Source organism: Stigmatopora argus, chromosome 22 (genome assembly GCF_051989625.1).
Source record: "Stigmatopora argus isolate UIUO_Sarg chromosome 22, RoL_Sarg_1.0, whole genome shotgun sequence".
Taxonomy (NCBI): domain Eukaryota; kingdom Metazoa; phylum Chordata; class Actinopteri; order Syngnathiformes; family Syngnathidae; genus Stigmatopora; species Stigmatopora argus.
This window is the reverse complement of record NC_135408.1, coordinates 777,411-791,649: the sequence shown is the minus strand read 5'-3', so window position 1 is coordinate 791,649 and position 14,239 is coordinate 777,411. Positions and strand designations below refer to the sequence as shown.

The 14,239-nt window shown below is 42.3% G+C and overlaps 1 protein-coding gene across 1 annotated transcript in view; it reads right to left on the bottom strand.

Moving 5' to 3' along the window:
• The window catches only part of wwc1 (WW and C2 domain containing 1), a 50,133-nt gene extending 37,420 nt beyond the window's left edge, over positions 1-12,713 (bottom strand). The window contains exon 1 of the mRNA XM_077591424.1: positions 11,855-12,713. Coding sequence (XP_077447550.1) covers positions 11,855-11,973 — 119 coding nt within the window. The 5' untranslated portion in view covers positions 11,974-12,713. The remainder of the gene's footprint in view (positions 1-11,854) is intronic.
• Positions 12,714-14,239: the final 1,526 nt, after the last annotated feature.

Sequence of the window (14,239 nt, the reverse complement as noted above, 5' to 3'; positions counted from 1 at the left end):
TGCCCCAACGCAAACAACTCTGTGGCCGGGGGCCTTGTTGCGCTAATGGAAACTGACACAATGCGCGATGTAGTGCAATGGTGCCGAGGCTCAGCTGAATAGCTGAACCCTGACTCAGGTGGTGACGGTGTGGGGAAAAATGTTCGTACTGGGTTGAGTCCAAATCCCTTGTATCAATGTTAGAGAACAACATCTATGCACAAATTGCATTCTGTCCACATTTAAAAAAATAAAAATACAAGAAAAAGAAAAGAATATTAGACGACAAGCTCATACATGACGACTATGCCTTATCTGGCTGACAACATTCCTGTGCCCTGACGACATGTGTTCAGTGCGTCACTGCAGGCTGAATGGATGATATTGCACACTGAAGAATGTATTTAAGGCGAAGTGTGCAAGCAGAACTAACTTGATAGGGTTTCTTCAAAACAAACCCTTTTTTCCATTCCAAAATTTAACCAAAATTCTCAGTGTCCAACAAACTGGAGTCAAAGTTTGGTCCGCATTGCCGGCACAAATTCAGACTCGTTCCCGGTAAGAGTTGGATTTCACCGAGTGTACCCTTTGTCACTGATTCTGTGTATAACTTTTATGGACAGAATATCTAGGCACAGCAGGTGTTGAGGGAATCAGGTATGGGTGCCTAAGTATTCAATCCTTGTTTTTTGCAGATGATGTTCTCTTGGCTTTATGAAGAAGCCACATTTTTCAACTCTCTGGTGCAGTTCGCAGCAGAGTGTAATGCGGCCGGTATGAGCATCAGTACCTTCAAATCTGAGACCATCTCTGAGTCAAGGATTAAAAGTCCTTCCCAAAGTCAAGGAATTGAAATATTTTGAGGTCTTGTTTAAGAGGGGCAAATTCAACGTTCACATGGGTTCTTTGTGGTAAAGGAGGAGCTGAGCTGAAAGGTGAAGCTTCATTTACGGTCAATCTTCGTTGCTACATTCACCTATGGTCACAAGCTGTGGGTCGTGAACAAAAGAACAAGATCTCAGATAAAAGCGGCTAAAATGAGCACTCTCCTCGATATAGAGTATTGGCTATCAGACAGGGAATGTCAGTAGAGCAGGTAATCCTTCGCATCGAGGGAAGCAAATAAGGTGGTGCGGACATCTAATTTGGATGCCTCCCGGACGCCTCCCTGAAGAAGTGTACCGTTAAACTGAGAGGAGGCTTCGGCATTAACCCAGGACATGCTGGGGTCATTATGCCTACTGACTGTCATTTGATTGACCACCTGACAAGGGGAGAACCTTTTTACGATTTGATGTTTTGCTCCACAGGAGTACACTTGCCTGGCGGCATTTTTCTAACTAAAGCCAATGACGACCAGCACTACTGGTCGGTGCAGTTTAAAGAGAAGAAACAATGCTAGCAATCTAAAATATTCAATCACAAATTCTTTTGTTAGAGTAGGCCACTTGGCTACCTTCGAGTTACTGGATTATTGTTTGCTGTACATTTCCCCTCATACAATGTTATACTGTGAGCTGTGGTTGATATCAGATATGTATTTTAAACTGTATAGCAGGGGTCACCAAACTACACATTTGGACCGGCCCTCTGAACAATACCAGAGACGCTATCGGATGTTTATTTTTATTTTTTATTTTTTGGATGCAGCCCGCCGGCACATTTGGACCGGCCCTCTGAACAATACCAGAGACACTATCTGATTTTTTTTCCTATTTGGCCTTGAAGACTGGGACGTTTTAATCTTGTGTTTGGTTCATTGCACCCCTGCTGAGCCCACAAATCATCCCAGTGAAGCGGGGCTTCGCATTGCTTCTTTGGTGACACGCGCGGGGAGAGTGTTTCCCTTTGATGCAGCCGGGCACGTCCACCGTTGCATGCACGAGCAGTGTTACCGAGACATCTGGACGATCGCAGGTGAGGGCGGAGCCCTGGGACCATCGCGGACTATTCAAGCATATAAAAACTGCAACCTGTTTGAGAACGGAATAATGGCGAAAAAGTCAGGTGAGAGAAAAATTGATTCAGAATGCAGGGTATTTAACCTGGAGTGGACAAACGATTATTTTTTTGTTCAATGCAAAGAAAAGGCTGTTTGTCTCATTTGTCAAGAGACGGTGGCGGTATTCAAAGAATACAATCTTTGCCGACACTATGAATCCCGTCACAAAGACAAGTACAATAGCTTGCAAGGCCAAATACGAGCAGACAAACTCTCAAAGCGAAAAAGTGGACTACTATCTCAGCAGAACCAGGCATCCGTTCGGGCCAGCTTTTGGGTTGCTAAATTGATAGCAAGCAGCGGTAAGCCTTTCACTGACGGAGAGTTTGTTAAGAAATGTATGGATACTGTCGCGGAGGAGGTGTGTCCCGAGAAGAAAGATGCATTTAATGCCGTAAGTCTGTCGGTGAGTACAATGACCAGACGCGTTGAAGAAATCGGGAGTAATGTATATGCCCAGCTGCAGCAGAAGACGAAATAATTTGACTTTTTTTCATTAGCACTGGATGAAAGCACGGACGTGCAAGACACAGCGCAACTGCTCATTTTTATTCGTGGAGTTAGCGCAAACTTTGAGATTTGCGAGGATCTGGCAGCCCTCCAAAGTCTCAAAGGGACAGGATATTTTTGACAAAGTGTGCCAAACCATGGAGAAGTTGGACCTGGACTGGTCAAAGCTAGCTAGCATCATGACTGACGGGGCTCCTAGCATGGTGGCCGAAACTCGCGGTCTAATAATGGGACGCATGAACCGGGAGTTGGAAAAAAGGGGTCTCACCGCCCCGCTACGAGTCCACTGCCAAATTCACCAGCAAGCACTGTGCTGCAAAATGTTGACGTGGGATTCTGTAATGACGGTTGTGGTGTCGTGCATAAACTTCAGAGCAAAGGGAGAAGATTGTGCATGGCACAACAGAAAGTTAATGTTCCATGGCTTTTTTTTCTATGAAGAACCCAGAGAGAGTTATTTAGTTATTATTTATTTCATAAATAGTGTTATTTATTTCCTGTTTTTTCTGCGAAGAACTCAGAGAGGGTTATTTAGTTATTATTTATTTCATTCATAGTGTTATTTTATGTGTCCTGACTTTTTTTCTGTAAAGAACCTGGAAAGGGTTATTTGGTTATGTGTGGCTTTCTGGAAAACAATTAAAAAAAATTAAGCTCCCCTACGATCGTCACACTTTTTCTGTTACAAACTGACACCGGCCCCCCATCAGAGAAGGGAAAAGTTATGTGGCCCTCACAGGAAAAAGTTTGGGGACCCCTGCTGTATAGGAACACATTTAAACAGTTACAAAAAAGAAATTAGATATAGAGTATTTCGGGCTACACAGAAAACCAAAAAACTGAATAAACCAAAGGCAAAATATGTGTTTTATTCAAGGTTACAAAATTAAAAGATTAGATTACAGTGGTACCTCGACATACGATCGTAATCCGTTCCGAGACTGAGATCGTAGGACGAGCTTTTCGTAACTCGAAACATTGAAATGAATTGAAAAACACTTTATCCACGGCACTCGTAAACGAACAAACAAATCTAAATTAACTTGGATAACTATATACAGACACTCAACGTTTAATGTAACTTCACACCAAACTGAATTCTTATTTTGTTTTAATCTTTTTTTACCTTCGTTCTATGGGTTGACACCACCCGGACGCTCCGGCGAAGTCTTCAAAACAAACGCATCAAGAGTTGTTTGTTTTTTCTTCCCCTTCAAAATCTTTCGAAAATGACGCGTAATCCAAACTTTAGAATTAGCGCGCCACATCACTTGTAGGTTTGCTTTCTTGATGTTGTGTCTCTTGAAGGCACGCAGGTTCTCCGCATTGTACACTAGTAGCGGCTTAATTTTACAGTCACCGCTGGCATTAGCACACAACGCTAGCGTTAAGCGGTCCTTCAGAGGTTTGTGTCCCGGTAATGCCTTCTCCTCTGCCACGATGAAAGTCCGCCTGGGCATCTTTTTCCAAAAAAGACAAGTTTCATCGCAGTTGAAAACTTGCTGGAGGATGTAACTTTCCTGGGTGATAATCAAGGCAAATGTCTTGATAAATTCCACCGCGGCTTTCGAATTGGAACTCGCCGCTCGCCGATCTTTTTTTTTTCGAACCAGCCATTACTCGCTTTAAAGGGTTGTGAAGTTGTTGAAGGCTCTCCTTTCGTTGTTATCAAATCCATGTAAATTCCGCTGGCTTTTTCACATATGGTTGACTCGGTCACGCTATCTCCTGCTAATTGTTTTTCTTTTATCCAAAATAAAAGAAGGCTCTCCATCTCATCATGAATGTCACTGCGCCGGTGGGAAATGATAGTTTGTCCTTTGGAAGGTCTCTTCTCCTTAATTGCGTCCTTCTGCTTAAGGATGGTGAATATGGTTGACGTATTCCTCTCGTATTGCCGAGCGAGCTCGGTAACACGTACCCCACTCTCATATTTTTCAATTATTTCGCGTTTCATGTCCATTTTTAACGGTCGCCTTTTATTTGCAAAACTCTGCCGATCCATAGTAATATTGTTTACCTGGTATGTAAATGTAGACCAACGTGGGGGAAAAAGCGTGTATTTTATACACGAAAGAGATGCAAAAAAGACAGTGCCATGGCCACTTGGCTTGGTCGCATCACGAAATTTTGATCGTATCTCGGGCGAATTATTCGATCGAAATTTCCGTCGTAAGACGAGCGGTCGTATGACGAGGTACGACTGTATAAGGTTAAAGTTGTTATTTTGGGGGTTTTCTCCAGGTACTCCGGTTTTCTACTTCATTCCAAAAACATGCATGCTAGGCTGGTTGGCCCTCGGTATGAGTGTGTGCGTGAATGGTTGTCCTTCTCCTCATGCCCTGTGATCGGCAGGCCACCGGTTCAGGGTCTCCCCCGCCTTGTCCCTGAAGTCAGCTGCTATATGCTCCAGCACCCCCCACGACCCTTGTGAGGATAAAGTGGTTCAGAAAATGAATGAAAAAAATGAATGAGTTGTAATAAGTTCTAATAAGTACATAAAAGGCGACCCACTGGAAGTAGGGACAGAGTCCAAAAAAAGTGTTGCTACATTGTAGTTTCAATGAAAGGAAATTCCCCCAAAACGTCAAAAAGCATGGGATCGGCAGAAATTAATTGTGATGGCTTTGGTTTAACTTTGTTATTGTTTTTTTTTTAAATAAGGGTTAAATAAGTTTTTCCACAAATAACATCCTTACTTGCCCCCATGAATAAGTTCATTTGAAACCAATACAGATATAAAGATCATACTATAATGGCGAGAAAAAAATCCTATGAGCACAAAGAGATGGAAAACCATTCATGGGAGTACCCGAAGAAAACCCACGCAACATGCAAATGCCAAACTGGGATCGAACCCTCGACCCCAGAACTGTGAGGTCGATGTGCTAACCACTCAGCTGCCTGCTGTTGTAGATAGTATATTTAACCCCAAAAACTCAACATCAATTAAATTACAAAAATGTTCCCTAATCAAAATAAACTACTATGACAAAATATCTGAGTCTATGACATATTCTTCAAAAGTGAAATCTTGTTTGCGGTAATACCAGAGGAATTAAAAGTGGAAGACGTGGCAAGCATAAAGATGTGTTTAAGCTTTGTCAGTTATGTATTAGAGAAGGATTCTGCAGGGCCTCGAACAGTCTGTGGGGCCTCATCCTGAACTTTGAACCTCGTGCACCTTGGCAGGCAGTGAAAGGAATCGGGGATGAATCGGACGCTTGGCTGGCGAGTGCTGGTCGACCCTTCATACTGTGTTTCAGTAATGTGTAGCAGAGCTGCCAACCCCCGTCGACCCCATTTCAGGAGTACCCTTGTCCCATTTCCCGAGTATTTCCGGAGTGAATGTGATTCACGCAAAATTTATATAATATGTAAAAAAAATATAAGCGTAGGACAATTTAAATCAAACTGTTATGCCATGTTTTTACATTAATTGAAATATTGTGATGGATTCATTATTAATAGAATTTAATCAAACAGGAAGACATCTTTGACATACACTGGTTACAACTTGCAAGGAGAATCACTCTCAACTCGCCTTCGTTCAAGAGGATTCTGAAGAACGGCATACTCTTCTCTCCATTTAGTCGCGCCATACTCAAAACATTTAATGTAATCTGATTCAAAACAATTGCATAAGCTAACCTAATAACACCATTAAGGTCAAAAAAACAACTGCTCATATTAGTTCAAAACCAAAATACCTGCGTAAGAATTTGCAGTATAAGCATAATAATTTCTTTATAAGGTAAACTGCCGGCGTCCAAGTCAAAGCATCTGGGTGTCTGGGTTGCATCGAGGTGTATCTCCCAGTAAACAGTCCTTGGAGCCGAGGATACGGTGAGGTGTTACGTCAACAAGCTGGAGCCAGCAGGGTGACCTCGAGTTTGCCCCAGTCTCAAATTAAAGAAACTCTTATACAAAAGTAATTAAAATGCATACATCTATAACATTATCCATAATAACCCCAACATATCGTGTTTTTGCAAACTATTCAAAAAGTACAGCGTAATGAAAATAAGTTTATCTTTGTGTTTGGGTGCTTCTACGTGCGCTTTACAGTCAGTAATTCCAACAGTGGCGGTCCGTGCATTTTCTCGTAGCGCCTACAACAGGCAAAATCCACTTCCTAGCAGCATTTAGTGATTAAATACAAACACTGGAGCTTAAATACAAACACTCGAGCTTTTCAGATATCAGAACCGGGCCCACAATTGAAATATTATTTAGGAATATAGCCATATTTTACACACCAAAAATCATTTTTAACTGTACACAATATCCATCCTCCTGTCTTTCTTCCTTCTTTTCTATCGCCATCGAAGCTAATGATGAAAGTCGAGCCTGTCCTGTCGTATTTCTGGCATAGTCCGTCTTGAAAATGGCTTTTAATCAACACAACAATATATTTGCGTGTGCAGCTCGCTCCAAATAGTTTGGTAGCTCTGGCTTATCACTAGCCAATCATAGTTGGTGAAGGCGATGACGTATCCCTACGACTGTGAGAAGGCAATGACGTATCCCTACGCCTGCGAGAAGGCAATGACGTATCCCTACGCCTGCGAGAAGGCCTTGGTGTCACCAATTCGAATTCTGATTGATTAAAGCAACAGTCTTATCGACGCTTGCTTAATGCAGCAAAGCCTGCAGAACTGATTGTGAAGGCCTTGAGGCAGATTTCTGACCCTGGCAACAAATAATGGCTGAAATGTGATTGGTTAAATGCTTCAATATGAAAACATACATCTGGAAGCAGTGCAACCAGGGGGAAAAGCAATGAAAGGAAGCTAACAGACCATTTGGAATTATTTAATAAGTATTGATGGACAAAATATGATATATGATTCAGATATTTCTTAGGCCAGCAGAGAATGCCTTGAAGGCCCTGACAGCCCGCCACTGAATTCCAACATGTGTCACGCTAAAGTAGCACTTAATGTTGTGCAATGTGCAAATGTTGTTCCTTTTGGAGACGGCTTCAACAAGGGATATTTCGTCGAATATGAACCAATAAGTTTCTGTGCGTGTCTGGGTTTCTTATTAGAAATTTCATCCAAATTGACATCCATTTTGCACTTAACCCGAGCAGGCATATTGATAAGACTTACCAGTGCTGTGTAGTACTCCTACTTCTTTTAGAACAAACCCGGAAATGATAGGACATTTTTGGGGGATTTCCGGAGTTTAGGGAGATTCTCCGGAGTCCCGGAGTTCGCGTTACATTTTCGGAGAAACTCCTGAAATTCCGGAGTAGTTGGCAGCCCTGCTGTATGCGTATGTGCGTGAGAGCGAGTGAGCGAGCGAGCGAATGAATGTGAAGGATGTGTTCCTGACAGCCCATTTTTCACTAAACACATTAACTAACAACAGATCTTCTAAATGACGGACAGAAGAAGCTACCAACTTATAAAAATGCAATTAATGTTTGACTACATAAGACAGGGGTGGCAAACACACGGCTCCTGGCCAAAATTAACGTGGCTTTTATCATATTTTGTATATACCGTGGCTCTTTGCATTGTTTCATGTTTCTCTTATTTTTATTCTCTCTCAAAATGTACTCAAATTCATCAGGGCCCATTGAAAACAAATACCGTATTTACTCGCATATAAGCCGCATTTGTTGGACAAAAAATGATGACTGAATCAAGGGTACGGCTTATATGCGCATAAAAAGACAAAATCCATGAAACTGCAAGGTGACAAAGACGAAACGCCATAACGCAAGTTAATGCGGCCGATACCGTAATTTATTTCAAAATAAAGAAAAGATAAACAGATAAAACGCTAAACAAAAAATATTTTGACGTCTATGAATGAAATCCAATGGAAAAAAAAACATATACTGCATAAAACGTAAAAAAAAACTCACTTGTGCCTGTCACTGCTTGCTTGGGGCGTCACCATCTTACCTAGGGTGCCGCCGTCTTACTGAATTAAACGTGCTCTGACTGGCCAGACGCGAGTAAATGTGTCCGTAGCGTTTACCATGTCAGCACATCCCAATAGTTGTTAAGGCTGATCAAACGTCTTGCGGTCGATCGTTAAAATATCAGCCTTGATACCTGCGTAATTTGTATCCCATGCTATTATTGCACCCAGAGACTTGGTGAACACTATACCGCTACGGACAAAGTTCCTGGTTGTGCTTATGTCACTTCCTTTTTGAAAGGAAATTATTGTACATTTGTGATTATGAAATAAAACAAAATTCTGCTTAGATTTTTTTTCTTTTGATTTCTTGTTCGAAAGTGACAACTATTGCAGTAATATGAACCATCGGGGAAAAAAGCGAGATATTTCGACATTAGAAGCAAATTGGTCGCCACAACATATTAAACTTCTGGTAAGAAAATTGTAATTAACTGTTCATTAAAAAGCAACAGGTTATCATCAAGATAGACATTTCAATTTTCAAATTGAATAATTTGATATTGTGCATTTACAAAGACAGGCATACTAACTTCCTTATGATAATGACCCTAATAATCTGCTTTTGATTCACATATCTCAGAAATACCATGTGCGATGATTTTTCTTATGTTCCCTTCAAAGTAACACATCTGTACTCCCTATTAAAACCATGAATATGGAGGTGAAATTGTGACTCAGGGGGAGGCTTATACGCGAGAAATTGTAAAATTCAACAAAAGGGTGTGGCTTATACAAGGGGAGGCTTATATGCAATTTAGCAGATTGGATTGTTGTAAATAATTTGGTTGTAATTGCATGTTTTTGTGTATGTGTCTGTCTGTTTTGGCAGGTCACTGCGTGGTGCGGCTGTTTGACTCACAGTTTAAAATGTTTGCTCTTTGTGTCTAACTTATTCGCCACCCTTGACATAAGGCAAATAGAACTTATTGATTGAATTACATTTGTTAAATTGTGATTGTTTTTTTTAATGTGCCCTCATTAATCAATTAATTGTCAACCCTTGATGATGAAATTAATCAACAATTGATTTGAAAAAGCATTGATTATTTAGAGCCCTCGATGGTACAGTGGATCGGAAGCCTGACTGCGGCATGGACAATTTGGGTTCAATTCCCACTCGGTGCCGGTGTGATTGTGAGCGTGAGTTGTCTGTTTCTTTGTGTGTCCTGCGCTTGGCTGGAGACCAATTCGAGGTGTCCCCCGCCTGCTGCCTGGGGTAGGCTCCAGGACCCCCCACGACCCCTGTTTGGATAAGCGGTACAGATGAATAATGAATAATTGTTTAGAGTCCTTGAGAAACTTTAAATTCTCTAAATCCTGCAAATCTGACTCTCAATAAGAAATGTAATGCAATTTATGTTGTACTTCATGAAATCAGGGCGGCCCAGTGGAGAGAGTGGTTAGCGCGTCGGACTCACAGCTCTGGGATCCTGGGTTCAAATCCAGGGTCGGTCCACCTGTGTGGAGTTTGCATGTTCTCCCCGGGCCTGCGTGGGTTTCCTCCGGGTACTCTGGTTTCCTCCCACATTCCAAAAAAAACATGCATGGTAGGCTGATTGGACACTATAAATTGCCCCTAGGTATGGGTGTGAGTGTGCATGGTTGTCCATCTCCTTGTGCCCTGCGAACGGCTGGCCACCAATTCAGAGTGTCCCCGCCTCTGGCCTGTAGTCAGCTGGGATGGGCTCCAGCACCCCCCGTGGCCCTAATGAGGATAAAGCGGTTCAGTTTCAAACAATCCCTTCTGTGCAATAACTTCGGGGTGTGCAATAACAATGCAATATCTTAGATATTTTAGAGTTACCTTGCCCGGACGTGACTTTTAAAATTACTTATTTATGTTTTTACTGGGAAAAACGCACTTTGTGGAGTAGCACCACCAATTTCGTTATACGCAGCTATGTAGAAATGACAATAAAGGCTTTTGATTTGATTTGAAATTGAGACTTCATGAAATCAGATTTGTTAACTTCGCTCTTACGTCTTCTCAGCCACGTATCTTCAAGAGGTACATGGAGTGCTGAAACCTAACCTAGCTAACTATGGGCAGTACGTGCGGTACACCCTCAATAAGTCATTTGCAAACATCTGCTTTAACTTTGGGAAAACAAAACTAATAACTTTCAGATTATATCCTATATTTTAAATAAAGGATTGAAATTTTAAAATGTTTCTCTGTAATTAATTGATTAATGCTGCTAGTTCAGAAGGATTCCATGCATCTTGCCATCAATGGCATTAACACATGATCGGTCATTTACTGCCAACCTTCCCAGTGGCATTACACAATAAAGAATTAAAAAATGACTCCAAAATGCTAATGTTCCCACAATGAAAAAAAACATCAGCTCTTTGAACTTCAACATGAGACCAGAATCCAGCAAAAACTATAGGCCCCAACCAAAACCCCTCGCTTTTTGGGGGAGTCGTGAAACAGCCCAATGATCGTGCACTGGAAATCCACCATAAGCCTCTAAAAATCTAGACACGAGGCATGAATGGGACTTAGGTGACAAAGTCTGAGTGGTCTTAAGTAAGTGTTAAGAATAAATGGGAAGCCAGGCCTCCTCGCTATGAGGTGGTTTTGTACATTCAACACTGTGCATGCTAAGCCTATTACCAATACCTGACTTAGTATTTGCAAGGGAACAGAAAATATCTCAATTCTGTTCCGCACATAAAACACACAAGAATGAAGGTTTGCCCACCGCTCAAAAGAATGAAGAAACCAATCAAATTCAATTATAAAATCCTGTATTATTCAGTGTGTAATAAATTGACTGCTTTTTTTATTTGGAATTACTTATTTTCTTCATTTTAAAGCCTCCTTTAAAATCATTGTATATTATGATTCTTTGCTGTGATGTAGAATATAATTGTATTTTTTTTAATAGAGAGTACATTTTCATTGTGGGCGGCCCGGTGAAGCGAGTGGTTAGCACGTCGGCCTCACAGCTCTGGGGTCCTGGGTTCAAATCCAGGTCACGTCCATCTGTGTGGAGTTTCCATGTTCTCCCTAGGCATGCGTGGGTTTCCTCGGGGTACTCCGGTTTCCTCCCACATTCCAAAAACATGCATGGTAGGCTGATTTGACACCCTAAATTGCCCCTAAGTATGGGTGTGAGTGTGCATGGTTGTCCGTCTCCTTGTGCCCTGCCATCGGCTGGCCACCGATTCAGGGTGTCCCCCGCCTTTAGCCCGGAGACAGCTGGGATTGGCTCCAGCACCCCCTGCGACCCAAATGGGGATAAAGCAGTTAAGAAAATGAGATGCAATTTTTATTGAATGTTGCAATTTTCCTATCCCGATTAGCAACGGGTCCTCCTTTTTGTGTTGTGGAAATGGCCACCGTAGATTACGACATCAAATGATTTACTATTAAATATGTAGCCATGCCATGTGGGCACCATCGATCTACTTTACCTGTCTCTGGGATCGATCCAACTGGTGCTATGGTTGATGTGATCAATGTAATAGACTTTGCCGTCAAAGTCTCTGGCTTCTTCCCATCCGTCGGGTAGTGGCAACTCCGTCCTCGGCATGTCAGGCGAGTCTCCATGTAATGAACTCCCTGCTACTACTTAAAATCCCATCGAGTGGAAACCATCGCTTTTCTCGGTCATCATCGTCTTTGTCATCACCGGTGCTGATGGTTATTCCCAACTAGTGGCCTTTTGGCTCACCAAAGCCATCGTAATACTAATAATACTGTCGTAATCCAAGCAAACAAACCAGATGAAAAACTCCTATAAGTGACGCAGGAGGTAAAGCGGTCCCATCAGGCTACACATGATTTCTCCAATGTCGCCATGTTTTATCGTTCCAATAAGTTGAGGGCAACTTTGATTGCCAAATTGCTGCGTTCTCTCCTGTCCCCCACTGAGATCCCCTCCCCTAAAAAAAAAAAAACGCTTACGGGGGGCTCGGCTTCAACGTCTAAGAGCCACACGGCGAATTCCCAAGGCGAAGGTCAGAGAAGACTCACGAAATGTGGGTTTAAACAGTTTCGTCGTCTTCTTGCCCACAGGACAGGCCACCACTATGTTCGACCGAGGACCGGGAAGGAACCGACGGTAGCCCGCCAGACAGCCGAACGAGGCAGAGAAAGAGCATAAGTCCAAAAGGCAGGAGGAGGCGTCGGTAGCCAAATTAATTTTAACTTCAGCAATTTAAAAAACGTCTTTCCTGGTAGAGGACGGAAAAGGATTCAAATGTGTGATGGTGCTGGTGGATGAAGTGCTCGTACAGTTCCTAGTGACTTGACTTGTAGTCTACCCGGCAATGTAAAGTCAAAATATTTGTGTGGCGACTATAGTTCTTCACTGTGGTTCCGGTTTCAAAATAAAACCAGATATGAAATATAACAACTGAGATTGTCCATGTTTCAATCAAATATGTCTAAAGTATTCTCTAACCGCATTGCTCTCATAAATAAATCGTATGATGCCATATGATTGTGTTATTTGAAGCTAAAGAAATACTGCGGATAGCAGGACTATGGAAATCCTGTGGCATCCTCAAGCGGCCAATTGAAGCACTTACATGAACCATTCAGATGGATGGTGATCTTTCAAAATGTATTTTTCAGATGAACTTATTCACGGGCGACCAGGTGACGCGAGTGGTTAGCGCGTCGGCCTCACAGCTCTGAGGACCTGGGTTCGAATCCAGGTCACGTCTGTTACAGATAACAGTAATGTATAGTGACATCTAGTGGGTCATCACTGTAACACATTCTCAGTTCTACCCATAATGCCACGCGCCGTTGTTGGTTGCCATTCGAATAAAGACACGATCTGAAACATGGTGTCAGAAGTGGCTAGCTGCTAAAAAAAAGAGGAAAAAAAAATGTCATTTTGTTACAAGAATAGTTTAAAGTTACAGAACACTAATCTAAAGAAAGGAAAGATGTTACAGATTACAGTAATGTATAGTGACATCTAGTGGGTCATTACTGTAACACATTCTCAGTTCTACCCATAATGCCACGCGCTGTTGTTGGTTGCCATTCGAATAAAGACACGATCTGAAACAACGTCCATCTGTGTGGAGTTTGCATGTTCTCCCCAAGCCTGCGTGGGTTTCCTCCGGGTACTCCGGTTTCCTCCCATATTCCAAAAACATGCATGGTAGGCTGATTGGACATTCTAAATTGCCCCTAGTTATAGGTGTCAGTGTGCATGGTGGTGCGTCTCCTTGTGCCGATTGGCTGGCCACCGATTCAGGGTGTCCCCCGCCTGTGGCCCGGTCAGCTGGGATCTAGTCTGACAAAATTTAATGGTTAATATATATGAATAAAACATCTTAATAAATGTCACTAGAATAAGCACAAATTTGACGTATTCAAGTCTGGCCTACTCATGTCTCATTCTCATTCAAATGACTTTTCTGCTGAATGTGTCACTTTAGATAGTGAAGCTTCCATTTATATGCAATATTTTTCCAATGGAAAACTTGCTTCCAACTTTAGCTTTGCTGCATGTTTTGCTGAGGAGACCTTTCTCACCCAATTTCACCGCTTGTTCTTCTATTTGCACATACTCCGACAGCCATTCCATCTTAAAAGAACTGCAGTTCATTTTTACTTTAGCTGGTTGAGGGGCTGCCAGAGCCCGGCCATGAAAAAGGCTTGGCAGCAGCTCCACCAAACCGTTAGCTATATAATAACCCGCAAAACACAGGCACCTAACCATAACGTATAATTAACGCAGCCAACCAATGTCGTTGACATTTACTCATGCAGCGGAAGTAGACACGTGACGTGAACTGCATCATATCATTGGCTGGACACTGTGTTAGTCATAGTTT